Source organism: Balaenoptera acutorostrata, chromosome 1, assembly GCF_949987535.1.
Source record: "Balaenoptera acutorostrata chromosome 1, mBalAcu1.1, whole genome shotgun sequence".
NCBI classification, from domain to species: domain Eukaryota; kingdom Metazoa; phylum Chordata; class Mammalia; order Artiodactyla; family Balaenopteridae; genus Balaenoptera; species Balaenoptera acutorostrata.
In genome coordinates, this window is record NC_080064.1 from 58618977 (window position 1) to 58645957 (window position 26981).

Consider the following 26981-nt stretch of genomic DNA (forward strand, 5'->3'; position numbering starts at 1 on the left):
AACGTTGGGATACAGATGCCCATTAGTATACCTGATATGATCTTACCTTAAAGTCAAAATCATTCCGGTTCTAGTAGCTCCACATTTAAGGTTTTTTTTAGCCCTTTACTATTTGTTGGTTCTTTCCATATAATGTTAGTGCTCTTAAAGATATATTTTAAAAATCCAATATACCGTATTCAGACTTTCTATGCAACTCCCTAACAGCATAACAAAATTTTTCTATTTCAGGACAACCATCTATAGCAATTCGAAAAATAACACAATCAAAATGAATACTTAATATTCTCCCTCCACACCCACACCAACAAGCCCCAAATGTATTTACAACTCGAGATATGTCCTGCCTCCACTTTTTAAATAAAACTGAGTAAACTTAGACATATAGTGCCTAGTGACACATTTTAAAATCTTTCATAACTCCGCACAGGTCTCAAAACATTATAAAAAAAGAGACCTTATCCCAATCATCAATGCAAACTGGAAACATGTTAATAAAAAATATAAGCTCTGGCATTATTTCCATTTAAAAGCATCAAAAGTTCATTAGAACATTCTATCAGCCACCAAAAAACAAACAACCCCCTGACATTCAGTATCGTTAACCTTCACACTCAAAAACATGGTTTGCTAAAAAGAAATGCCAATTGTCTTGTCAGTCCTTGAAATTCATTTTACAAGAACTTTCTTATTATAATAATTAAAATAGGTATCCCTCCCAAATGTTGACAGCCTAGTTTAATAAACACCCCACATAAACAAAACCTAAGTTTAAGGAGGAAAAATGAAATATGAGCATTACCCTTGGGGGTGCACACATAGGTCAGAAAACACATGACGATAAATGGGCTCCTACTGATTGTTTTTATGACTTTTAAGAAGTGAGCATGAAAATAAAATCTTTATTTTCAGTTATTACCCACCAATAAGAGAAAGTTAGGTTCACAGTTTTAGCTCTTGACACAAAGTGAACTAGGAGGCAAATTTACATCCATCAGATACAACTAATGGACCAACTTTTAAAATCCAGGCTATCTTGAAAGCTTGCAACATACCAGATATTGCTGTGTATTCTCTAGTGACAGAATGCCAGCAATGGCTGACAATGAGCAGAACTTGTGATGGGTTTTTAATAGCAGTGTTTTTTTATATGTTGCTAGAAATCAGGAGGTTTATAACACATTCATGTCCAGAAATGAGTTAAGATACTTCAAAGTCTAAACACACTTATGTATGAGTGTGTTTAGGAGTGTGTATGTTGCAATCTCAAGAGGGGTAATAGTCCATATGGACTAAATTAATACTTGCCTCTGGGTAGCACGTATGTTTGTAAATATAAAATCATGTTAAACATTAGCACCAGTGCAGAACATGCTCAGCATCATAAGATCCAAAACACCAGCACAAGTTTATCCATCATTAAAAAAAAACAATTACCTCCTTCCTAAGATGTCAAACTAGTAGGTAACTAGGTTAATAAATCTAATCCCAATGAACAACTCTTGTACTGTACAATTTCTCATTTAGAAGTATAGGGGAGAACTAATCAGCTAAACAGACATTTTATGATTTAAAGTCTTAAATCATAAAGTATTTTAAAAACTGGACATTACCATACATAGATAGAAAATTACTAACAATAGTGACAAAAAGATCTTCAAAACTGTAAATAAAACCCCTTTCCTGTTTATCAATAAATGTTGCGGAACACTTTAAAAAAAAAGATCCTAGAAAGCCTGTTTATTGATTATTCTCTCCATGTATGTTTTAGTCAGTGGTGATGCTCTCGAACAAGAAATCCATTATTAACCTAATTTTCTAACGGAGGAAGAGGTAAAAGATACTTATCACCTTCTGTGGAATCTATCAACTTAAGACCAAAATGAATAGCAATATAGGAAATTCAGAAACAGTAAAATTTTTGGTTTGTATTTCATGGATGGTGCTGCTGTTCCAACCTTATAAAGTAAAGCTGTCTGCTTTCCAAATTCCAAAAATTAACATACCCCCCCCTTACCATACTAACCAGTGCCCTTTGGTTTCTTTAGAACAAGGGTTGAAGGGTTGATTATGGATGTACAATTTTGATTTGGGACCTTTCACACATACAAATCATACTGAGCAGCCACTTACTTTACAGAGCAGTTTAAATATTACGCATTAGCAAAATTAACTTGTTCCACCCACCCTATTGGAGGAGGAAAAACCCAACACCCATAAAACTACTTCACTTGACAGTATGTGTCTATCAACAATAAGTAGCTTAAACAACTTTCACCAGTAAGGTGTCTAGATTGGTTTTTAAAACGGGAAAGTGACATATTTTAAAAGTAAATGTAATTGAAATTGTGAATCAATTATAAATTGAACCTAATGAACCATGCAGGAGCAAGGGTTAATAAATCAATGTGCTTTGAATTTGTTCAAGTACTGATATTTCTGTATATAAAGATTTAGCATATATAACAGCTATCATGAGAAGTGAAAAAAGACCTTATCCCCAGAAATGAAAATATTAAAACTAAGTTAAAATACATAAAGTAGTTAGTATTCCACACAGCATAAAATTTGACAATCAAAGTTTACATGTCCCAGTTGACCATGTGTGAAAATGCAAAGCAGGTATTAAAACTGCTATTATGTCCAATATTTAAAACCAGTTTGTAATAGGGGGAACATCTAAATCCTTAATTAAAAAACACAAATGAAGTGAAAGCTTTAAACTGGTACACACTGTTCACACCTATATTTCAAGTTTGGAAATGCATATTTGCAAGCAGCAATACAAAAGTATTCATGAAGAATGCATAATCTCTGAAAATTATGAAAACATCCCCGCTACCAATACATTTCCTAAATACAAAACTGACTACCATATTGTTACTTCTGTGTAGCAGGAGAAGTTCATTTTCAAAACAGATAAAATTCAGTCTTTAGGTGTGAATGGTATGAATGACAGTCTTTTTTTTTTTTTAAAATTTTTAGTCGTTTGGGATCCTTAAGCATGCAAGCCTCAAAGAGGAGGGTCCACAAGGAACCAGGGTTGTCTTATGGCATCCAGTTAAGCCAGAGCTGGGAATGCCTCTGGGTCATCCACATCAGGAGCAGAAGCACTTGACTGAAAAAGAAACAGAAGCAAAATTAAAGATTTTCAAATCTTATTAATATATTTCCAGTGTCTACATTTAGACACAGAATTCTAAAAAAAACTTAGTTTTATTATAATAAGTAAAATATGTCAAAGCTTTTACTTTTGAAAGGCAAAATTATGGATCAGAATAGGACTACAGTGGGGGAGAGATTGGGATTGACATATATACACTACTATATATAAAACAGATAACTATAAGGACCTACTGTATAGCACAGGAAACTCTACTCAATACTCTGTAATGACCTATATGGGAAAAGAATCTAAAAATGAGTGGATATATGTATATGTATAACTGATTCACTTTGCTGTACACCAGAAACACAACACTGTAAACCAACTATACGCCAATTAAAAAATAATAATAATAATAGGACTACAAATATTTGCAATGAGCCTTGTCCTGAATTTCTATCAAGATCTCAGAAAACTCCCTAGTAACAGCACGGGTTATTTCTCTAATAAATCACACAAGTAGATTCACACAAGGTATGTATGTGGATTCTTACTTTGTTGTTCAGTATCCTTTTATTTTCCCCACTTGCTAAATAAGAATGGCATCAATGTGAAAGCAGGCTAAGAAACCAATTACAGTTATTTAAGCAGCACATTCTTGGCTATTTACAGTCAAAATACAAATTTTTACAAAACAAAAAAGTATTGAAAAGATCCATATACACAATGCCTTTAAAAAAGAACCCATGTCACAGAGAAAGAAATAAAAACAAAATATCACTACATTGTTATGGGTGACCATAAAATCTAGGATATTAAGTTACTACTATAATCAAACATTGGCAGACTCAATCAAGCAGATGGGTCCCCCAATTTGCCTATCAGGTGTTGAGAATTCAGGAGGACATTATGGTTGTTTCCTAGGTAGACCATAAGAGACAATAAACTAACCCAAGTTATCTCTAATACTTTAGTAATATCTAGTCATTAAAACCATGGACTTGGGCTTCCCTGGTGGCGCAGTGGTTGAGAATCTGCCTGCCAATGCAGGGGACACGGGTTCGAGCCCTGGTCTGGGAAGATCCCACATGCCGCGGAGCAACTGGGCCCGTGAGCCACAACTACTGAGCCTGAGCCTGAGCGTCTGGAGCCTCTGCTCCGCAACAAGAGAGGCCGCGATAGTGAGAGGCCCGCGCACCGCGATGAAGAGTGGCCCCCACTCGCCGCAACTGGAGAAAGCCCTCACACAGAAACGAAGACCCAACACAGCCAAAAATAAACATAATAAATAAATAATAAATAAAACTTTAAAAAAAAAAACAAAAAACCATAGACTTTGGCATCTGACAGATCATTTCAAATCTACCAATTACTAGGGCTTCTATCAAAATATTTCAGAAGAATTTGTTTTTTTGTCACACTTAGTGCAAGGCAATGGAGATTACAGAAAATAGGACACAAATGAATCCCAACTTACAGAACAGCTCTCATGAACAAAAAAACAATCAGTCAATGCCACAAAATTATACAAAGGACACAAAGGTTTTAATTAAGCTGAGCTCTAAAGAGCAGTGAAGATTTGTCAAGGCAAAGTAAGTATTTGGCATTTCAGGCAGACCTTACCAAAGGCCAAGGATTACCTTGGTTCCCTTCACCTGAATTTCATCTTCTGTAAAATGGTGGGGGTTTTGTTTGTTTGTTTTTGTTTTTTTAGCACAGTACCATGACTGGCACCAGATAAGTACTTGATGAAGGGTGGTAAACTTAACTACTGGCAGCACTATTCAGTCATGTAAGAGCTTTAAACAAGAAATATAACCTAGGGCTTCCCTCGTGGCGCAGTGGTTGAGAATCTGCCTGCCAATGCAGGGGACATGGGTTCGAGCCCTGGTCTGGGAAGATTCCACATGCCGCGGAACAACTGGGCCCGTGAGCCACAACTACTGAGCCTGTGCGTCTGGAGCCTGTGCTCCGCAACAAGAGAGGCCGCGGTAGTGAGAGGCCCGCGCACCGTGATGAAGAGTGGCCCCAGCTCGCCGCAACTAGAGAAAGCCCTCGCACAGAAACGAAGACCCAACACAGCCAAAAATAAATAAATAAATTTATATATATAAAAAAATATATAACCTAAAATGCAGTTTCTTAAAGGCATGCATGTCAACCTTTTTCTTCTTCGACTTATGTCCCCAAAAGGACCTAGGGCAGTGATTTGTGGAAAGAGGTCCTCGAATTACTTAAAAGGGTAAAAGAAGCCTTAAAATTACCTTGTCAGTCCTGATGCCACGGTTTGGACGTCCACCACGCCCACGGCCACCTCGTCCTCCCCTGCCACCACGTCCTGGGCGGCCAAGGTCTCCAAAATTGATCTCCAGCTGAGATGTTATATCATTTGCTGGCTTCCGGAAATGGTGATCCATAACCGAGTCTTCAGCATGAGCCTAAAAATTTAAGTGAAAGCCACTGGGTGATTAATAGGGAAGTAATGTTGCACACTTCTAAATAATGAGTTTTCTCCTAAAAAGACCAAAAATCCAACCTGCACTTTGTGTGAAAAAATATAGTAACACCTCTACAGGTAATAAGTAAGCTTTGGGATCAGCTACAGTAATCTAGGAGGAATAACTCCTTTCACATTTCTCTATTTCATATTCCCTTAACTTTAAATTATAGATGATATTAGCAAGTCTTGATTAGAGATATAATCACAACTATTCAAGTGGCTGGGCCCCATCTCAAACCTATTGAATCATCATCTTTAGCAGTGAAGTATGAATAAGTACATTTAAAATATGCCCTGCAGATTAGCATTCCAATGTGAACCTCTGAGGAAGACTTGGATAGATGGTATATATTTCTATTAGAGATATTACTGAATATATAAGTTTTAAAGAGAACTTTTGCGCTATACTCTTCCAACTATGACTTGGGAAAGAAATTATAAACTTCTCAAAATGCTTTTCTGTTCATATTTAACTATGTGTTCTTCCATATAAATTGGAGAACTACAAATTCAAGTGAAACACAGCATTACATAAGAAAGGAACCTTGAAAAGCTGTGCACAAATAAAACCATGCCTTAAATTTACCACAGGAACCTTCTTAAAAATGAAGTCATATTTGTGAAACCCAGATCCTAAGCTACATAATGGACTCTGCAAAAAAAGGCCAGAGAATTTTACACTGCTTTATGTCTGATCTCTTTTGTATGCTTGGGGTGAATGGGTTTTAATCTTCTAGTTAGAAACTTCTTATACTAATTTGAAGTATGTTTTAATTTTTCTAAATACATGTATAATCCTCTTTTCTGAAGGGATATTTCACTCTTTCTAAATGGCTTATAATATTACAACTGTTAATAATTACCTTTTAAAGTACAAGTAAGTTTTGTATTTGTACACAGATTTTCATTCCTTTAATCATCGAATATCCAAATTAAATGTCACCCCTTTATGTCTTCCTTTAGGTTAAATTTAAAGGCAATAGAAGATTCTTTTTAAAATATTAATTATAAAGGAGCATAAAACACAAATGCAAACCCACAAAATCACTAGCAAATTAAAGTCAATGATATATACTAAGTCTCTGATTTTAAACGTTAGCTATTGCAAAGCAATGATATCAATTTATCAATTAAAAGCATTTATAGATTTCCAGAGCACAGAAGCAAAAAAACTTAAGTTGATATACTACTGAAAACATCTTGAAGGTTTTACTATAATAATAAAGAGGAAGTCTGGATGTTCAGGTTACATCCCCAACCTTCAAGTTAACTAGTAGGATAAATTTCCAAAGTTTTTTTTTCTAGAGCACTGTATGACAATGAGGAAATAAGAGCTCTGGTCTCAGCTGTCAATAATTCAGTTCTCCATTTCTCAGTTTCTTTCTTTCCCTAACTACTTCATATTTGCTGTGAAGATGAAGATAAGTAAAAGAGAAAGAGTACTTAAAGCATTGTATACAACAAACTCGAAGACCTATCATACCGATCTTCCTCAAATTACAATGGTGTTGCATCCTGATAAAGCCTGAATATCTTTAAGTCCAAAATACATTTAATACACCTAACTTACCAAACATCATGGCTTGGCCTACCCTACCTTAAATGTGCTCAGGACATTTACATTAGCCTACAGTTGAGCAAAATCATCTAACACAAAACCACAAAGCCTATTTCATAATAAACTGTTAAATATCTCACATAATTGATTAAATGCAGTATTGAAAGTGAAAAACAGAATGGTTTTTAGTGTATCAGTTGTTTACCCTCATGATCAGGAGGCTGACTGGGAACTGCAGCTCGCTGCCGCTGCCCAGCATCACAAAAGAGTAGCGAGTACTGCATATTCAGCCTGGGAGATCAAAATTCAAAACCTGAAGTATGGTTTCTACTATATATGTATTGTTTTCACACCATTTTAAAATCAAAAAACCAAAAAGTTCTAAGTTGGGGTCAATCTGTATTCAAATGATGAGGCCATATGCCAGTAAGGCTGGATTTCATGTACACACATCACAAAGGCAGCATAACTATAAGGGTCCAAACATATAAAAGTGGCTTGATAATGAAAATGTCCTGATTTCAAGGTTATTCATCACCAATTTCACATTTTATAATTTTCTAAAATTTCTAATTATATACATCACCTTGTGTAATAGTTATTTCTTAAAAGCTCAATATAAAATAATACATAAAGCTGGGACACCTAACCTGATGTCTAAAAAACGCATGAAGAGGCTTCATGATAATAATGATACAATATATCAAAACATTTTATATCTATGTGTCCTATTCTGGAGAAAAGTTCCATCGGGACCCCAAAAAGGTCATGAATAATTGTCTCAAAGGTGCCAAAGTAAATCTCTTTCACATTAACCTAAACAGTTTAATAATTAGTTCAAATGAACAATCTCCCCAAAGTGAACTTTCATGGTTCTTTAAATAAAGAATTCTGTTTTACACAGATACACAAAACAACTTTGTCTGCAAGAACTACAAAAAAATAACCAAAAGCATTCTAATGAAGATGTTTTTTCTTCCCTACAGAAACTGACACTTAAGATAATATCCTCATTTATACTACCTTCATGAAGTCAATGTTTAAAAAATCATCTCCAAACCTCTATTTTATTTAAAAATATTTCCAAGTTTGTTTCACAGCTATTTTCTTGTTTAGAAATTTAAAATGTGGATTTTTTTGAATCTTTTTATTACAGGTTGCCTTCATAACATTTCAATTTAACTTTGTGACTAAAATCTCATACTTACACAAACCCTAAAAGGATACAGCAGTGGGATTTTCCTCTAAGAATGTGCCCCAAGGCTTAAATAGAAGCTACCAAACCAAAAGTCACACACGTTTTTCTCAAATATTTTCATTAGTTTCCTTGTTTCCTAAGGAAAGGAAACTCATAAATTAATTCTCTGGTCTTTACAAGACATCACTCCTCAGTAAAGAAGGATAATACCATTTACTAAAGATTCCTGGATACCATATATGGCATACGCAGACAGTTTCCCACATAAAAATGCCAACCGCCTAACCTAATACAAGTCTTAATGACTCCCAGGTTAGGTAAGATTTTAAAAAATTACACAAATTTGAAAGAATAATTTCTTAGACTATATGATAATGCAGTTTATTTTCCTCTTGGGGCAATTTATCTGCCTCAAATAATCCTATGTAAAACTTTTCTTTTTTATAAACAGATTACCCACGTGAAATTTTAACACAAAAATTGTAAATGCAATTCAAGACATCTGAACGTTTTCAAACACGACAAAACTTCATTTTACCTCTTCACTCTTTGACTTATGAAGAACAAATCCCTTCTTCCACTGCCCATCAGCACCTTCATTTGGTTTTCGGATATTAAATTCTACTTTTGCCCGGTCCTTATTTTGAATAGCCTTCCACTCATCCAAAGTCATTTCTTTTGGGCCTTCTTCCTTTACTTCTTCAACTTCATTCTCCCTGTGTGAAAATGTTTAAGTTTTACACGTGGTAAGGGGGCTTATAAAATCATATAACTTACAATTGTAAGTAAGGAAGTTAATCTTGGCTAGTTGGTAGTCTTCTAGATTACCCAAGGACAGGAGAATCAGTTTTCTTTGTAACCCAGTGGCTAACATGTGACTTGGCAGAGACCAGGAATCCAATGTTTGTTGAATTAGTGAAAGCGTGGATAACTAAGGAACATACAATTCATCTTCATAAACTCTTAAATGATCATCTATCAGTAACACAATCTTGAATTGGCTATTTCAAACCTAGAACACATTTTTTAAAACCATACTACTGTTTTTAAAACTTACACTATGTGATTAAAATCGTTGACCTAACTTCTCCTAAAACACATTTTTTAATTTCCATAATTTTCCACAATACATAATTTATAACATATATGAAGGTAATCATCTAGGACATCCATAAGCAACCGAGTTTCATATTCTAGAATATAAAAGAACTGTTCCCCTATCCTTTATTTAACACTTAAGGCAAATCTTTAATTTCTAAAATCCTAACTTTATATACTCCAACTTTCAAACCAATCGGTATATGAAAAGGAGACCACAGTTTCACTAGTAATGGAACTTTCTACAAAATACTGGTTTCAACGCTTAACACCAAATTAGTTATTTCTAAATATAATTCTCAGGCTATAACTATTACATATTATCCCTTTCCCTTTTTACAGAAACAAAGCATAGGTCTAGGAATCCACTATTTAATCTCAATTTCCAATTGTCACCAAACAAGTTGTTTGCTATTTTGGGAGCACTGCTTCTTTCCAAAGATAGCAGGTGATTCAGTTAGCCTTGCTCAAATATCTCCTGTCTGTGCTACTCTCTACTGTTTGACAAATCCCATCTTAAAACTTCCCAGACCAAGCTTACACTGAATTGATGAGATCTAGACTGTAAAGTCCAACCCTGTCAGTTTCCAGATCAGAAAACTAAAGACTGAAAAAAGGTCCTAGCTAAGCTGTAACACAGCCAAGAAAAGAACTCAGCATACCTTTATCATATCATGAAACCATGACAACTACCTTCAAGGGTTGTTATAAGGATATCAAATGAGACAAAACAGAAGCTCTAGAACTATACATAAGGGAGCTAATCAAATTCAGCCCAAGCTGTGTTTCTTAAATTTACACCTGCACATGCAAGACATAATACTATGTTCAGATTCTCCCCTATTCTGGAGTAAGACTAGAGGCTGCTCTAATGTCATCATCATGGTCTTTAGACCCAATACCCCCAATTTTAGTCCTGGGAACTGAGCTAAGGATTTGCTTCCAATATCCTATCAATAACATCCTTTCCTTCTGGTAAACAGTTATAATCTTGTCAGATTACTCTTAAAGTGAGTTAAACATGAACTCTTCATTAAGGGAACAACATTTATGTTGAGCTTTGTAAAGTACTTAATGTTACATAAGGTTCATCTATCTCACCTATCACAATTCCATTGTTTACCACACAAAATTAAGACTCCATAGTTTCGTATAAATGAATTTATATTACCAAGTTCAACACATCACTTAACACCATGTATTTTTATCTACTCTCTCCAACAGTAAATTCATTATTATTCCTTATTCAAACAAATCCACAAAATATGATTTTCCAATCATTAATAATGGTTCACTGTAAGAACAATTCTTTCTGGAGAAAAAGAAAAGTTTAGAAAAGCATCGCCTCCCTAAATGATTTGAATATGCCCTGATTAAGAATTACTGACCTAAATAATCTGTAATGCAAGACTTTAAACCACATACTGAAAGAAATGCCTGGCATATAACTTCTGCTTGTATTGATGGAAACCAGAGGAAGGCATTAAATTATTTCTACTAGCATAACTTGAGTCTTTAAAACTCTCCCACACCCTTAAACAAAAAATTTCAAAACCGTCTTCTAGTGAACTGATAACATATTCTGGTGCTTGCTCTCCTCACACAGTTTAAAACAAGCCAATAATGCTATGTTCCAAATTCTATACTGATGGAAAAAAAAAACTTCAAGGAGATGGAGGAACTAATTTTAAAATGGTCATGTTTTCTCGTTTTAAACTGTATTAGAATAAAATCTGTACAGTTACATAGAGTCCAAAGTACTTTGAACTATGAGTTCCAAATATTTCTCAGGTTAAAACAGCTATTTTTGTGCTTAGGGTTAACAGGATTTACTAAAATACATATCTTCCGTATCTTTTTAAGATAACAATGGTAACTTCAAATAGAAATAACCATTTCTATTTGTCAAACCTTTAGAGACTAACATATACATTTGTAAAGCACTCCTCTAAATACTATTTGAGGCAGTGGAGTACAATAAAGTCTATCCTGTTAAAAAGCAAATAAATAACAGCATTAAGCCTATAGGTTGTTTTCTTGTTAAACCCCAAACATTTCAACGCTCGAGCATTACTGCTACCGTACACACAAATCACTTACTTATTTTCAGTGTCCGCAACTGGATGTTCTTCACCTTCAGGTGTTTCCTCAGTCACATTTGATTGCTCCAAGTCACTGCAATTATAAGATATTGGTTTCTGAATGTATTTGGGGGACTCTCTAAGGAAAGAAAGAAAAAAAAAGGCATCTAGGTCCATTTACATGTAGCTGGAAGTCTTCACAGAAATATTTTAAAATTCTCACATTCCCAATGTCTTTTCCTACTAAATTTACTCCCCAGTAGACCACTAAGAGAAAACAATTTAAAAATGTATACTGATCCAAGTTATAGCTCAAGTACATTACTCAAAAAGTAGTATGACAGCAGTTAGTTCTAAAATAAAGCCTTACTGGCTTTTCAAATTTTTGTCATCACCAAAGGGGTCAATAACTAGAATGAGAACTAGTAAATAAGAAACATACAATAACATAATGCCCAAATAACCTCAAAATAGGATTTCAATAAAAGCTATATATCCATATGAAAAGAAAAATTAATACCACATATTTTTGAAACGTAGAAAAACTGGTCATTTGATACATTATAACCCAAACATATCCAAAAAAGCATTCATTATCTTACAAGGAAGTAGCTCTGAGATAAGAGCATCCATTCTTATCCCAGGGACAAGTAAAAATTTAATGGGCAAGCCTCTAGTAAGGTATAAGATCAATTTTATTAGAAGTATTTATTTAAAAAAAACAGAATACCAACGTTAATTCATCTTTGACAGTTCCCCAGTTGTGAGATCCGCTACCTCCACGCTTGTCCTCATGCTTCAGGCCACTGTAATGTGAAAAAGAACTAACAAAACTGAGTTAACATAATACTCTTTAATTCTAGAAATTCAAATTTTGTTTTATTAAAGAAGTAGCTTCAAATATAAAAGTATAATAAAAACCAATATAAGACTTACGATCTATCGCTTCCACTATGCCTATCAAATTCACGTTTGCCACGAGAATCAAAGCCATCTCCCCGGCCCATTCCTCGTCCACGACCTCCTCGACCTCTTCCAAGACCACCACGGCCTCGGATAGGCCGGTCAATAATCGGTCTATAACAAATAAAAAAATATTATATACTTCTAAGGTTTCTGGTAAAAGGAAGAAGGGAAATTCAAAGGCTCAAAAATGCAGGAACATATTTACTGGCTCATATCCCAAAGGAAATCAAAACTAGGAAACTCCCCAACATAAGAAAATTACTTTGACATTCTCTAAAACTTTACTACTAATGCATATACTTCTTCATTGTTACTCATTTCACATTATAATCTAGTAAAACTGCTATTCACCAATATACATAAAAATTAAAATAAACACATGTAACCTTCATAACTGAAGTGTTTCATTACAAGAAATCTAAGTTTGAATACTGAAAACTGTTACCAAAATGTCCTAAGAATAACAACACACACACTTATATGTTTCGCTAGAAAAACTGATAAAATTAACTAGCCACACTGCTTCCTGGCAATTACGCTCAATTTATCTGTGTTAAGATGTGACTCTGTAAACTGACAAAACATGAAGAGATTAAGAAACAATCTTGCCTATCAACTGAAAATTCTCCTCCTTCACCCTTTTCTTCAAGTGGCTTTTCAAATCGTCTTTCACGAGGTGGTCGCCTTTCTGGTCTCCTATCAATTATCTTCCCTTCACCCTGAAGCTGTTGATCAGGTCTTCTTCCAACGCGTCTTATTCCTAAAATGATTTTTAAAAACCCACGTAAGCAAATTATTTTTTGCAACACAAAAAATTTAGGCCTAGACTGTTAAAAGAAAAAAAAAACTACTCTCTAAGTCCACTAACTAGCACTTCCCACTGAAAAAGGCTAACGCTGGGCATCTCTAAAGTGTAACAAAGTACTTCAGAAAAATTCCTATTTAAATAAACTTGTTTCAAACTTCCATTCAGTTTGCCAAATAATTTTTTCCCCCAAAGCATTCTCTATAACTGACCTGGAAGTCATTTGGGTAGCCATTATTTCTCTCACTTTGCAAGATGCCAGTCTCTTAATTTAAAATTCTAAATTTAAAGAAATTTTAAGCAAATGATACATTTTGGTTTTAAAGATACCAAAAATAACACCATTAGCCATTCATAAATAATAACCAAGCAAACCAACACAATCACCAGGTAAGGACCCTCAAAAAACCCCAGTGAAGACATTATTTTATTTTACATAATCTGGAGGGGGGAAAAAAGAACAACAGAGTAAAAAGACTGATGATTCTATAAAATTACAAAACTGAAAGGAAAACAAACGGCACTTAAGATTACATCTCTGACAGATAACAAGGTCTTACTGTAGAACACGGGGAACTACTGATATATTCACTATCCTGTGATAAACCATAATGGAAAAGAATATATTAGAAAAAATAATGTATATATGTATAATCAATGAATCACTTCACTGTACAGCAGAAGTTGACACAACATTGTAAATCAACTATACTTCAATAAAAAATAAATTAAAAAAATTTTTCTCTATAGTTGAAAATAGCTATTTAACAGGAAAAAGGTACCATCTTCCTCTCCTGTTGCAGTCTACATACATATATATGTATACATATACATACATACCACACCTAACTTTTAAAACATACTGTTATGCAACCAACAGGAAATAGTCCACTAATTTTATTATTATGGAGATTTTTTTGGTTTGCCTTTTCAAGTATCTTCGTTTCCAAAGAATCTTTAAAAACCACATACACAAAAGGACCCCTTTTAAGCAAGACACAGAAATAGAAACTTGTGACACTAAGTGATGGCTGAAGCATTTACTGATTTCCCCCTTCATTCATTACTTTTTTCCTGTTAGTGTCAGAGGCCAAAAAGGCAACCAATATGCGTTACTGGTAGCCTTAAAGATAGTAAGTAGATTGATAGTTAAATTCATGACTAATATTTTAGGTATGCTCTAATTCCCAAACCACAATTTCTGACAAAGTCAAAAAGCACCTGAAGGGGGGCTTCCCTGGTGGCGCAGTGGTTGAGAGTCTGCCTGCTAATGCAGGGGACACGGGTTCGAGCCCTGGTCTGGGAAGATCCCACATGCCACGGAGCAACTGGGCCCGTGAGCCACAATTACTGAGCCTGCGCGTCTGGAGCCCGTGCTCCGCAACAAGAGAGGCCGCGATGGTGAGAGGCCCGCGCACCGCAATGAAGAGTGGTCCCCACTTGCCGCAACTAGAGAAAGCCCTCGCCCAGAAACGAAGACTCAACACAGTCATAAATAAATAAATAAATAAATAAAGAACGTGAATTTCTTTAAAAAAAAAAAAAAAAAAAAGGGACTCGGCAGCCTTTCCCTAGGAGAGCGTGGGCAGTTCTTCCTGCCTGTTGGAATACCGTCCTTCCCTCCAACTGCACTCATAGTCCGCCTGAGGTTCCCTAAAAAAAAAAAAAAAAAAAAAAAAAAAAAAGCACCTGAGGAATTGTTTTCACAAGAAATTAAGTTGGTTCACTCCGGTTCTTTCTAAGAAAGTGTAACACCACCAGGATGCCCCCAGTTGTTCAGCTGCTTGTAGCCAAAGTCAAACGGTAAATGTCAAACTCTTCAGTGAAATTTTAAGGTCCATTCCACATACTCTCAGGACAGACCAGAAATCTTAGATCTTACACCAAGGCATTTAAAAAAAATTTCATCAGAGGTAGTGTATTAGGGTGGAGCTATGGAACCAGTCCTTATAATATCCAAGCCACACACCCAAATGAACAATGGCTTCCTTCCCCACCCCAATATCCAGTATCAGGCTTACAGAATCTAAAACACTTACAAATAAATCCACCCAATGATTGACATTTAAAAATGCAAGTGTCTCTTGATTTTCACTAGATTCCAGGCTTCTAACATTAAAAAAACAAATGAGTAGGTGGTGTCAATTCTCAAGTTCCTCAAATGGGCAAAAGACAAACTACAAAATTCAAAGAATATAAACATCAAACACACATCTAAGGCACGTCTAGGATTGTGCCAGGACCTCTATTCAAAGGCAAGGAACACATGATCAGGTTAACAATCCATCCCACTACAAGAGGCAGGGACTTTGTTTACAGGTCTATCCTTCCCCAATGCCCAGAACTGACTAAGTAGTAAGGCCTCAAAACGATTTTTTTTCATTCAATATTTTTATAAGCTTGTGTTTTATGCAATTTAAGGTTAAGTGTGCTCTGAAATGCTGACCTAAGGAAAATGTTGATAGCTAATAATGTAAGTTTTCCCAAGGAAAGACTACTGAATGTTGAACTCGGTCCTGGCTATAAATTTATGAAATAAATTTTTAACTTTGTAATTTAAAATACTAGGTTCCCGGTAAGAGCTTATTTCAAAAATGGGCTTTATGATCAAAACATATGAGGGGTTTAAACCATGCTTTATGTTTCGAACATTCAAAATGGGTGAACACACTTCAGATTCCATTTTTTCATGTACTTTCTTTGGATTAGTGTGATGCAGGAGGTAAACTTGACCACAGTTTAAATATTACACAAGCCAGTGTTCCTTAACATAGAAATTAGATTTATTACTGTGCTACAGATTGCTATAAAACTTAGCTGAATGAATATTTAGCCTAAACGATGTATATACATGCTTTCTAATACTCCAACTTGTGCTTCCCTCCCCAACCTGTAATTTTAATGCAACTGTTTTATTTACCAGCTAGGTTCTTCACCCCAAGCCTCACAAAGCTCTCTCTGTATTTTCTAAAAATTCTAAACCAAAACCTAACACAACTGTTTTGATTTTTTTAATTTAAAATAGTTGAATGTTATCAAATTCGACTAAAGTTAATGAGAACTCCTTTCAGAAGCACGTGGCAAAATTTCAATTTTCAACACATAAAGGAAACCTTTAAGCTTCAAAGCTTAAATCCTACACCTACTTACTACGGATCGTGTACACTTTTTCTAATCCCCCACTGTTTTGCTTTTTCATCCATCACAAAAGACAAACCAGTAACGAGTGAGAGTGCAAAAAACAAGTTCAAGACAATTCTGCGAAGTTTACAGTGACCTGGAAGCAACTACTACCCGCCAATGAAATCCTGACCATGCTTCACGCACATGGGGAGAAAAAGCTGCACTCCAAAAGGCTCTGCGGCGGCTAACGCTGTGACAGCCTCGACACTCTTTGCACCACGAGGCCCAGGCCAGGCCACGCCACATGAAACACTGCATGCGGGGGGTCCGGCCGGGGAAAAAGATCGTGACCCGAGGACAAGCTTCAGGATTTCCTGCCATCACCAATCTTCATTCAGAATTCCCGCTTCTGCTCAATACAAGGTGGCCAAATTTCTCTCCCTCCCAACAGCTTGACGCACTCCAGCAAGTTATTAAGTTTGCAATAGTTGTGCGGGCGAGGGGATAACGATAAAGCACAGGGGGCACGTAAAAGGGCACCTTACTCCACAACATCCGATAGGCTCGAACGTAGTGGGGGGGCGTAGGTGGAAACTCCGACCCCCAGCTTTTCTCGGGGGTACCCCACGCCACCCTGGGACAAGACGGCAGGGCAGGAACCTAAAAGACACAACCGCACCTCAGAGCGGCGGGCTGAGAGAGCTCTGAGCAGGAAGAAGCCGCGGAGGCCCCGCCATCCCGTTAACAACATAACGCTCCGAGAAGGAGCTCCCTTCCCCGAACCTCGGCCCATGCGCTCGCCCGCCAAGGAATCCGGCGGGAAGACAACAGCCTCCCAGGATCCCGACCACGCTCCTCCGCTCAGAACCTGAGGCGGGAAGGGGTGGCTCCAGGATCCTTGCAGGTGGCGGTTTGAACTTGGGGCTACCACGCTCCCAGCACCTTCGCAGGACCTGGCTTTTGTCAGGCGGGGGAAACGCGGGGAAATCGGCGACCAAGTCTCCCGCGGACCCTCGGAGCCCCAGAAGCCAGTGGTAGCCGTCAGTACCCTCGTTCCTTCCCTCCATCCCGGGTCTCCCCCACCTTCCACCACAGCTTTACCTTCTTTCTTAAGCGCCACGGGCGGCTGCGTCTCCTCCTTCTTGTCAACCACGCCGACGTTGGGGGGCAGCGGGTTCTTGCGCTCTTTCTGGGACTCTTTACGCAGCTGTTTGCCCGCCGCGTTGGAGTTTGTCTGGGCTGCGGCCTGAGCTGCGCTCTTGGCCCCAGGGCCCCCAACGCCGCCCCCGCCGGCTTCTTTTTTCTTGTTCTCTGCTGCCTTCAACACCTCGAAGGGGTCCGATTCGTCGTCAAATAACTGGTCGAATCGGTTGGTGACCACGCAGCCGAAGCCTTCCTGTAAGTGCCCAGGCATGATGGTGGCTCGGCGGCGCGTTCCTCCACGGATTGCAGCGGGCCGCGCCGAGCCAAGAGCGCCTGCTTCAGCTCTTCCCACAAGATGGCCGGGCCGAGAGAGGGGGGCCGTCTTCTCTTCCGGCGCCAGGCACACATCCGGGAGCGGCCACCGCCGCGCGGCACCATGGGGTGTGTAGGCCGCAGTCGCCTCTCCCGAGGTGGCTCCCAGCGTAAGGACTACAATTCCCAGAACACACGGCGCGACAACTCTTCGCGCGCGCCTCAGAGGCGGGACCTCACCGAGGGAGTGGAGCAGCAAGCTGAGGGAGGAGAGGAGCGGTGGTGGGCGGAGTCCTGCCACCTGCTCTCGCCACCCTTAAATTCTCTGGGTCTCGAGCTGCGCTGAAAACAGGAAAACGTGACGGCGTGTTTTGCTCGGGAAAGTTCTGAGCCTTCGGTTTTACGTCCCGCCTCCGGCCCAGGGCTAACTTTCCCCACCTGTCCAGGAGGTCAAGGTGACTACCAGTCTTACAAGTGGAGACTCACAAACTTCCAGGGCTGGCGGGTTGCTGAGGTGCCGCACTTGCCTCACGAGCGCAGGACCCGCTCTGTGTCAAGTCCCTAGCTGATCAGTTGCTGGAGTCGCCCTCCTGCAGCTCCAATAATGAATTGAGGCTCTTCTGTTTAATGTGAGGCGGAATACGCTTCCTCTCGCGGGGACTGAACTCGAGCAGCAGAATCAACCCAAAAGACAAGTTGAACTATCGTATGTGAGTGTTGCGCTCTTTTCTTGTGTGAGGAATGCCGTGTTGCCACTAGTGCTTTAATTGAAGTAAACTCCTGACACTGCAACACTAGCCAGACGCTGGGCAAGCCTCGAAAAGGCACTGTTTGTAGAAACACTTTCTAGAGTCAATCCAATTGTCCTTTAGTGTCCGGCAAGCCAAGGATTGGGTGTCAGTAAAAAGTGCTCAAGAAATAACATTTTAGAGCATCTGAATGTGTGGTGTGCTGAGAGGTGCAGTGAGGGGAGGAAAATAATATCAGCAAATTAACTGTCATTACTAAAAGCATTGATATTAGTTGAGAATATTAAAGTCCATTAATAGAGTGTCAATGCGTATTCAGGCATATCTGGTAACGCTGTAAGTGTAAATGTGTTATCATAATTTTAAAACCTTTTTCCATTAACACAAGATATAGAAAAATGCATCTCTATGTTCCAGGTGCTATGAATAACCTTAATGTCGACAACAACTTGTTAGGTAAGCGGTTGTCCCATTTCACAGATGAAACCATTTCAGAGGTGAAATGACTTACCACATTCACATCTTTGTAAGCGCTAGTGCCAGGAGTTAACCCAGTCTTCTGACTCCACTCTGAGACTCTTGACATCAACTCTTTAATCCAGACTCTGACTTCTGATAGAAGTCAGTCAATATAAGTTAATTTACGGTATTTAATGAGATTTAAATATTGTTGCATGTCAGGCAGGGTATGTCACATGGCCAAATGTAATCTTATCGATTTCTGAGCAGAATTTAAATCAATTCCTTGACAGGGAAAATCAAAGAGTCGTGTTACAGGCATGTGGCAGCAAGCCTAGTGGTTTTCTTATTTCTAAATCCAGCCCCCATTCCTCAAAGTCACCTATTTCTCTGTCGCCTCAGTCCCTGCCACACACACTCCCATCTCACACAGGGACCCCACCTCCTTCCACGAGCTCTGGCTCCTACCAAGACAAAGGACAAGGAGTGTTTGACTGTACTCTTCATGCCCCTTTGAAAATAGCTCAAGTGCCATTTGGAAGATCTCCCTGCTTTAACAAACTCTTTCTCTTTACCAAGGGCTGTTAATATCTGCATCTTTGAGACATCTGCTACACCTCCTCCTCTTACCCCTTTCTGACCACTGCCACAGCAATGTCAGGAGCTCAAACTTGATATTTTATTAGGTACTTGGTGCACTTTACATGTGTGATCTCATTTAAGCCTCAAGCCAACTCTATGAGAAGGGTATTATTATTGCCTTTTCAAAGGGAGGAAAATGAAGCACAAAGGGACTAAGTAACTTACCCACTCCTACCACAGTCCGGGGGGTGGGGCAGGCCTGTCCTTAGTTGTTTTTCATCCTATGTACAGGTCTCTGATTTCCTCAGACAGATCTTTATGACCACCAAGCATTCTTACAACAAGAATACTTAAAGATATGCTACACGTAGGGAAATTGTATGGCTATGAATTTTTGAGTTTCAGTCATGCTCCTCAGGGGCTTTATCTATTAATAGAACGTAAAAATATGAATAAACGTTTGGGGAAAATGGGAAAAATTTGTAAGCACTTTCAACTTCCTTCTCTCCCTTTTGTCTCTCCTGGAATTTTGGTTAATCCTGGAACGTTTTAAAGCCCATTTTTAAAGTATACAAATAAAGCTCCAAATGCTAATTCTTTTACATCTCACAATCAATTTTATTTTATATGTAATTATTTTTGCAAATGTTTCCTTTCTTCTGAGAAGTTAAAATAGTCTTTAAAAATATTTAAAAGTTCCTGCTACTCTCAATAGAAAAAATATTGGCCAAATAAACCTCTAGAGAGAAGGAAAAGGAGACTTCTTGCAGACTGTTATTCAAATGAATGGCAGGAGTTGTAAGGTGACAAAGTATAAGATATCACTGATTAGAAATGTAGCCTAAAATATCAGCTCTCTGTAGCGAGCGATGCTTGAATCACATATTGTTCTCTGAAAAATACTTGTGCAACTTCACAGCCTTATCTATAGCAAGCTCTCTAGAGTTTTCTAGCAGTAAATGCTGAAAACTATCCAAATACCTTGATTAAATATCCAATATAGTTGCCTAATGTTAATGCAACTGAGAAATGGAATATTATACCTCCTTCCAGCCCTCACTTGTTTTTAGGATGCTAATAGTTATCAACCACATTACAACTTGTTTTTTACCCATTTCTAAATAATCTCAAGCCTCTGTTACTAACTGTTGCTATATTATAATAATAATTACTAACAAGGACTACAGTTTGAGCATTTGCTATGCACTTGACACTGTGCTGAATACCTTGCATGAGTCATTTCCTTTAATTCTCAGAACAGCATTATGGAGTAAATAATATTACTCTACTCCCCTTTTACACATGGGGAAACTGTGGTTAAGTGCCTCTCCCAAATTCACATTGCCTAGAAGAGTCCAAGCAGTCTGATCTCACAGCCTGTTATACCTGTGAGTGGCATGATAGAGAGAACAAAGTCTTGCATGGCTACCACCTGTAGCAAAAGAAAACTATTATTCTATTATAACACTTTGGGGACACTGGATACAGGTATCATATAAATGTAAATAAGAGAATCTGATTTTCAGTGTACTCTATATAATACATTTTTAAAACAAAAGCAATAAAGGTGGCTCTTATGAAGAAAAGGGCAAATCCGCCATGTCTGAGTATGGAATGCTAAATATAATATTGCAAGTCTGGGCTCTTGCTAAAGTTAGGATATCAAAGCTAAAAATAGAAATATTACACTCTCTATTTTGTCACCTCAAACTTTCTTTGAAGGTTGATACTCTTGATTTTAAGCTTCCCTTCCTTTTTTCCCCTACATTGTACTCTTAAAAAAAAAAAAACAGCACAGTTTTATTGAAACATAATTCACACACCATAGAATTCACCCATCTAAAGAGTACTATTCAAAAGTTTTTAGGATATTCACAGAGTTGTGCAGCTATTACCATTATCTAATTTTAGAACATTTTTATCACCCCCAAAAGAAACTCATACTCATTAACTGTCACTCCCCCATCCCCTCCACCCCCAGCCCTGGGCAACCACTAATCTACTTTCTGTCTCATAGATTTGCTTATTCTGGACATTTCATAGAAATGGATTCATGTGGTCTTTTGTGACTGGCTTCTTTTCACTGAGCATAATATTTTCTAACTTCATCCACGTTGTTGCATGTATCAGTACTTCATTCCTTTTTGTGAATAAATAATATTCCATTGTATAGATGGACTGCATTTTATTTATACATTCACCGGTTGATAGACATCTGGGTTACTTCTGCTTTTTGACTATTATGAATAATGCTGTTATGAATATTTGTTTGCAGAACTTGTATGGACTATGCTTTCATTTCTTTTGGATATATATCTAGGAATGGAATTGCTAGGTCATATGGTAACTCTGTTTAACATTTTTAGGAGCCAGACTGTTTTCCAAAGAGTGTACACCATTTTACAATCCCACTAACAATTATGAGGGTTCCAAATTCTCCATATCCTGTGTGTTTGTCTTTTGATTATAGCCATCCTAGTGGGTGTGAAGTGGTATCTCATTGTAGTTTTGATTTGTATTTCCCTAATGGCTAATGATGTTGAGCATCTTTAACATGCTTATTGGACACTTGTATATCTTCTTTGGAGAATGTCTATTTAGATCTTTGCTATTTTCTAACTAGTATATCTATTTTTTAATTATTGAGTTATAAGAGTTCTTCATATATTCTAGATCAAGGGCCTTATCAGTTATATGACTTACATATTTTGTCCCAATTCTGTGGGCTGACTTTTCACTTTCTTGGTGGTATCCTTTGCAGCATAAAACCTTTTTAATTTGATGTGGTCTTTTGTGATGAAGTCCAATTTATCTATTTTTCTTTGATCACTTGTGCTTTTGTTGTCATATCTAACAAGCCTTTGCCTAACCCAAAATCACAAAGATTTACTCCTGTGTTTTCTTCTAAAAGTTTTATAGATTTTTAAAATAGTATTGGCTCTTACATTTAAGCCTATAATCCATTTAAAACTAATTTTTTTTGTTCAATGTATTCCCCTTCCTTTTAATTTAAATTAATTTTGAATATGTCAAACCCAAAGAAAAATTTTAGAAGGGAAAAAAAGGTCGTTATTTTTCATCTTACTATTTTAAAAACATTTTATTTTGAACATTACAATAAATAACAAGTTTTTAGGTTTAAATACATCCAGTGAAGTTCCAAATGCATCTGTATAAACCCCTTTGAAAACAGAAAATATATTTCACACTTAATACTATTTATTCATTTTGATAATAAACATTTAATTCAACAACTATTTATTGAACATCCACCTGTGTGTCAAGCACTGCTCTGAGTCCTAAGGATTCTGTGGTGAACAAAACAGGCAAGGCCCTGGTCTTCGTGGAGTTTACATGCTGGTGGAAAGAAGCAAAGAATAAACAAGTAAATAAATATGTCACTGACATCATTTTCAGAGAGTGGTACATACTATGAGAGCATAATGTGAGGAAGGGACAACTGTTTTGGATTGTATGGTCAGAAAGCCCTCTGAGCTAAGGCCTGAACAATGAGAAGAAACCAGCCTTGCAAAGACTTTAAGAAAAAGCTGAGGAAACGGCAAGCAAGAGAACGTGAAGTAGGAAGGAGCTTGTGGATTCCAAGACAAAAAATAAAAGCAAAACCAACAATCTCTGAGTGTGTAGCCAGATGAGCATGAGGTTGGAGTGGTGAATTGGAAGACAGATCTTACAGTGAATACAAAGGTAATTTAGTCTGTGCTTTCAAATTGCTTCTAATCTTCTCTGCCAAGAAGAATCCCTTGGGCTTCCCTGGTGGCGCAGTGGTTAAGAATCTGCCTGCCAATGCAGGGGACACGGGTTTGAGCCCTGGTCCGGGAAGATCCCACATGCCGCGGAGCAACGAAGCCCATGCGCCACAACTACTGAGCCTGCACGCCTAGAGCCCGTTCTCTGCAACAAGAGAAGCAGCCACAATGAGAAGCCTGCACACCTCAACGAAGAGTAGCCCCTGCTTGCCGCAACTAGAGAAAACACGCATGCAGCAACAAAGACCCAACGCAGCCAAAAATAAAAATAAATAAAATAAATTTAAAAAAAGAAGAAGAAACTAACATGGTAATAAAGCTTACAATATAAAATATTCTGGGGACTTCCCTGGTGGTCCAGTGGTAAAGAATCCACCTTACATTTCAGGGGACATGGGTTCCATCCCTGGTCAGGGAACTAAGATCCCACATGCCATGGGGCAACTAAGGGGGCAACTAAGCCCACGTGCCATAACTACTGAGCTCACGCGCCTCAACTAGAGAGGCTGCATGCCGCAAACTACAGAGCCCACGTGCCACAACTACAGAGCCCACATGCCCTGGAGCCAGGGTGCTACAACTAGAGAAGAGAAAACCCACATGCCACAACTAGAGAGAAGCCCGTGCCGCAACGAAAGATCTTGCATGCCTCAGCGAAGATCCCGTGTGCCGCAACTAAGACCTGATGCAGCCAAAAATAAATAAATAAATAATAAATCTTTAAAAAATATTCTGTAATCAAAATTCTCATTTGTTATTCTGAAAGAAGCCAGGTCAACACATTCTTGAAGTTTTAACCTGATACTTTAGGCATTGAGAGCACAAAGGCATTCTTACTGATCCAATAGGAGCTCAAACATTGCTTTTTTTCACTAAAAGTTCCCTCTCCATACTCTGACTGTTCTTGGCTTCTGTGAAGAAGGTTAGAGGTAACAGTACCAAACAAAGATTGTTGGCAGAAGGTTTCTTCATCGTGATATCGTATTATTTACCAGGAGCTACCAAAAAACCGAAATAGTACATGTGCAGGTGGTATCCGTAAAATTGAAAAATCAGAAGAGTTAATTATAAGTGCAATGCTCAGACATAATATGGACTGAATGAATAGGAGCCATTATCACAATAGCATAAACCAGTCTTCAGAGACACTATTCTTGATTGCTGGCTGGAATCTCTTAGGTTTCTGCTGCTCCCAGAATAAACAAATGGTGAGGATAAAGGAGATGGATCCTTGTGGCTGACATTCACATGTGGTGATTATGTGTAGAAATTTTGGAGTAAATTGTGTGTGTGCAGAGATCTCAGGTTAGGCAGAGACACAGGAGTGAGGGCTACAAGGCCTTGCTGCCCACTATCACCACAGGGAGTTTCTTCCTCTAGTGCCAACTTTGTAGAGATTGGGTTTGAGTTTGTTAAGGGTATTCCTTTTAAATTTAAGCTGGGGCCTCTGCCTTCCTAGAAATTGCATACAAAATTTTGCATATTCCCAGAATAGACCTTGCTTTCATCAGATCTTTTGAAGAATTTAAGAGCAAATCTGTAGAAACAGAAAGCAGATTCGTAGTGGCAGCCTACCCCCGTGGAGGGGCTTGGGGACGAATGGGCAGTGACTGCTAATGGGTGTGGAGTTTCTCTTAGGGGTGATTGAAATGTTCAAAAATTTGGGAGTTCCCTGGTGGTCTAGTGGTTAGGATTCAGCTCTTTCACTGCCATGGCCCAAGTTCAATCCCTGGTCATACAGCTGAGATCCCACAGGATACTCGGTGTGGCCAAAAAAAAAAAAAAAGTTCTAAAATTAGCTTGTGGTGATGGTTGTACCACTCTGAATATACTAGAAAACATTAAATTGTAAACTTTAAATGGGTGAATTGATGGTATGTGATGGTATCTCAGTAAAGTTTTTTGTTTTTTAATGAATAGCTAAGACATTCAAAAGACTAAGGACCACTGCTGTCTGGCATGAACCTCTGATTGTGTCTTATTTTATAATCCCAGAATACAATGATCATGCGTACTATGTGCCCGGCACTGTACTAGGTGTTTTACATGCTTATGTTATTATATAACAAACTTTGAGGTAGGATTGTTATCTACACTAAACATGAAACCAACAAATGGTAAAGACTAGATTTGAATTCAGTTGCATCCAGCTCCAAAAATTCATGTTCTTTCCATTATGCCACCTGTACTCCTCAAATTTTTCCAACTAAGTGTGCATCATAGCTAGAAGGATATTACTTTTGAGGGCAATGTAGGATATTCTGCCCTTCCATTCTGTTCTAATCAGTCATCACACTCTAACAATTCTTCATATTATCTCCCAAATATCTCTTCTTCTCCATCCCCATGGCCAGCACTGCAATGCAGGCCTTCATATCTCTCTAGGAATATCACTGTGGCCCTGACTTCAAATCTCATCAGGTCTGGATTATCTGATCATATTACTCCGAGACTTGACAGCTTTTCATGGCTCCCTGTTACTTACAGGATAAAGTCCAAAGTCCTCAGCAAAGCCCTGAAGGCCTTTAATAATCTGGTGGTATCTTCTTTCCAGCCTCCTCACCTTCTTCTTGCCTCCCGCCCCATGCACCCTATTCCTTAAGCCAGGTAAAACTACTCACTCTATCCCATGCACGTGCTCCATGCTCTTTATACGCCTTACAATTCACATCCTGTTCTAGTAATATGTGGCAAATTCCTTCTCATCTATCAGGTCTTACCTTCAGTTCACTTCCTGTAAGAAGCCTCCTCCGACCTTCAAATGTCATGCACCCCTATCCCCTCTTATGCTCTAATATAACTCATTTCTACTCTATTTGCAGTACTTATTACATTGCACTGTCATTATTTGTCTATTTACCTCTTCTAGTAGTTTGTAAATATTTGCGGTGGGGGTGTTTTGTTTAGCTGTTATGCCCCCAATGCCTGGTGCTTAGCACATGAGTGGATCTATTGACAGAATGTGCCCTATATTTCTCACTAGATTTCAAGTGCATTTATTTGCAGTGCCTGGCATACTTCTATTTCCTAAGTAGCTGTTCAATGATACTTTGTGCTTATTGAGCATTTACTTGTGCCATGCACAGTACTTAGTATTTAATATAGATTAACTCCTTTTAAATTCATAATAATTGTGTGAGGTCAGTGTAATCATTAACCCATTTTACGTAAGAGATCTGAGGCACAGAAAGATTCACTAACGAGCTGTGTGACCTTGAGCAAGTAAATGGCAAAGCCACCATTCAGACAAAGTAGTCTGGTTCCAATGTCCGCACTCTGACGCTGTGCCATACTGCCTGCGTGTGAGTGTCTGTCAAGTGAAGGAATGAATAAATAGAATCCTTTCCAACCTCTACAGGAGCAAAAGGAGTTGTTAGCCTATTTAAGGAGGGAAGATAGAAAGTCCATTAGGAACTGGAATGCACTTAATTTCTCATGGGAATAATGTCAGATTTCACTGGGATTGGCTGAAATACTGTGAGAGCTTCAAGCATATTACAGGCAGTATAAGCAATTGTGAGTTGGCCAGTCATG

The 26981-nt window shown here is 38.0% G+C and overlaps 1 protein-coding gene and 1 long non-coding RNA gene across 9 annotated transcripts in view; one reads left to right on the forward strand and one right to left on the reverse strand.

The window, feature by feature from the left end:
* Nucleotides 1–882: 882 nt before the first annotated feature.
* Nucleotides 883–17961, reverse strand: SERBP1 (SERPINE1 mRNA binding protein 1). 4 transcript variants are annotated; one of them, XM_007164292.3, is made up of 8 exons: nt 17537–17961; nt 13117–13267; nt 12478–12618; nt 12276–12347; nt 11561–11680; nt 8901–9078; nt 5371–5544; nt 883–3118 (listed from the first exon to the last, which is right to left on the reverse strand). In XM_007164292.3, the coding sequence occupies exons 1-8, from the start codon at nt 17847–17849 to the stop codon at nt 3062–3064; spliced, it is 1206 nt and encodes a 401-aa protein (XP_007164354.1). In that variant the 5' UTR covers nt 17850–17961; the 3' UTR covers nt 883–3061. The 4 variants fall into 4 exon arrangements, with proteins under 4 accessions (XP_007164354.1, XP_007164353.1, XP_007164356.1 ...); XM_007164291.2 differs by having other exon boundaries at nt 12276–12365; XM_007164294.3 differs by having other exon boundaries at nt 11561–11635; nt 17537–17960.
* Nucleotides 17962–18136: 175 nt separating this feature from the next.
* Nucleotides 18137–26981, forward strand: part of LOC103018491 (uncharacterized) — a 48892-nt gene continuing 40047 nt past the window's right edge. For 2 of the 5 annotated variants that reach the window (XR_449493.2, XR_009007077.1), the window contains exon 1: nt 18148–18600. This is a non-coding gene — a long non-coding RNA (uncharacterized LOC103018491). Of the gene's footprint in view, nt 18601–26981 lie in introns of all 5 variants that reach the window. The other 3 variants (XR_449495.2, XR_449496.2, XR_449494.2) reach the window with 3 other exon arrangements.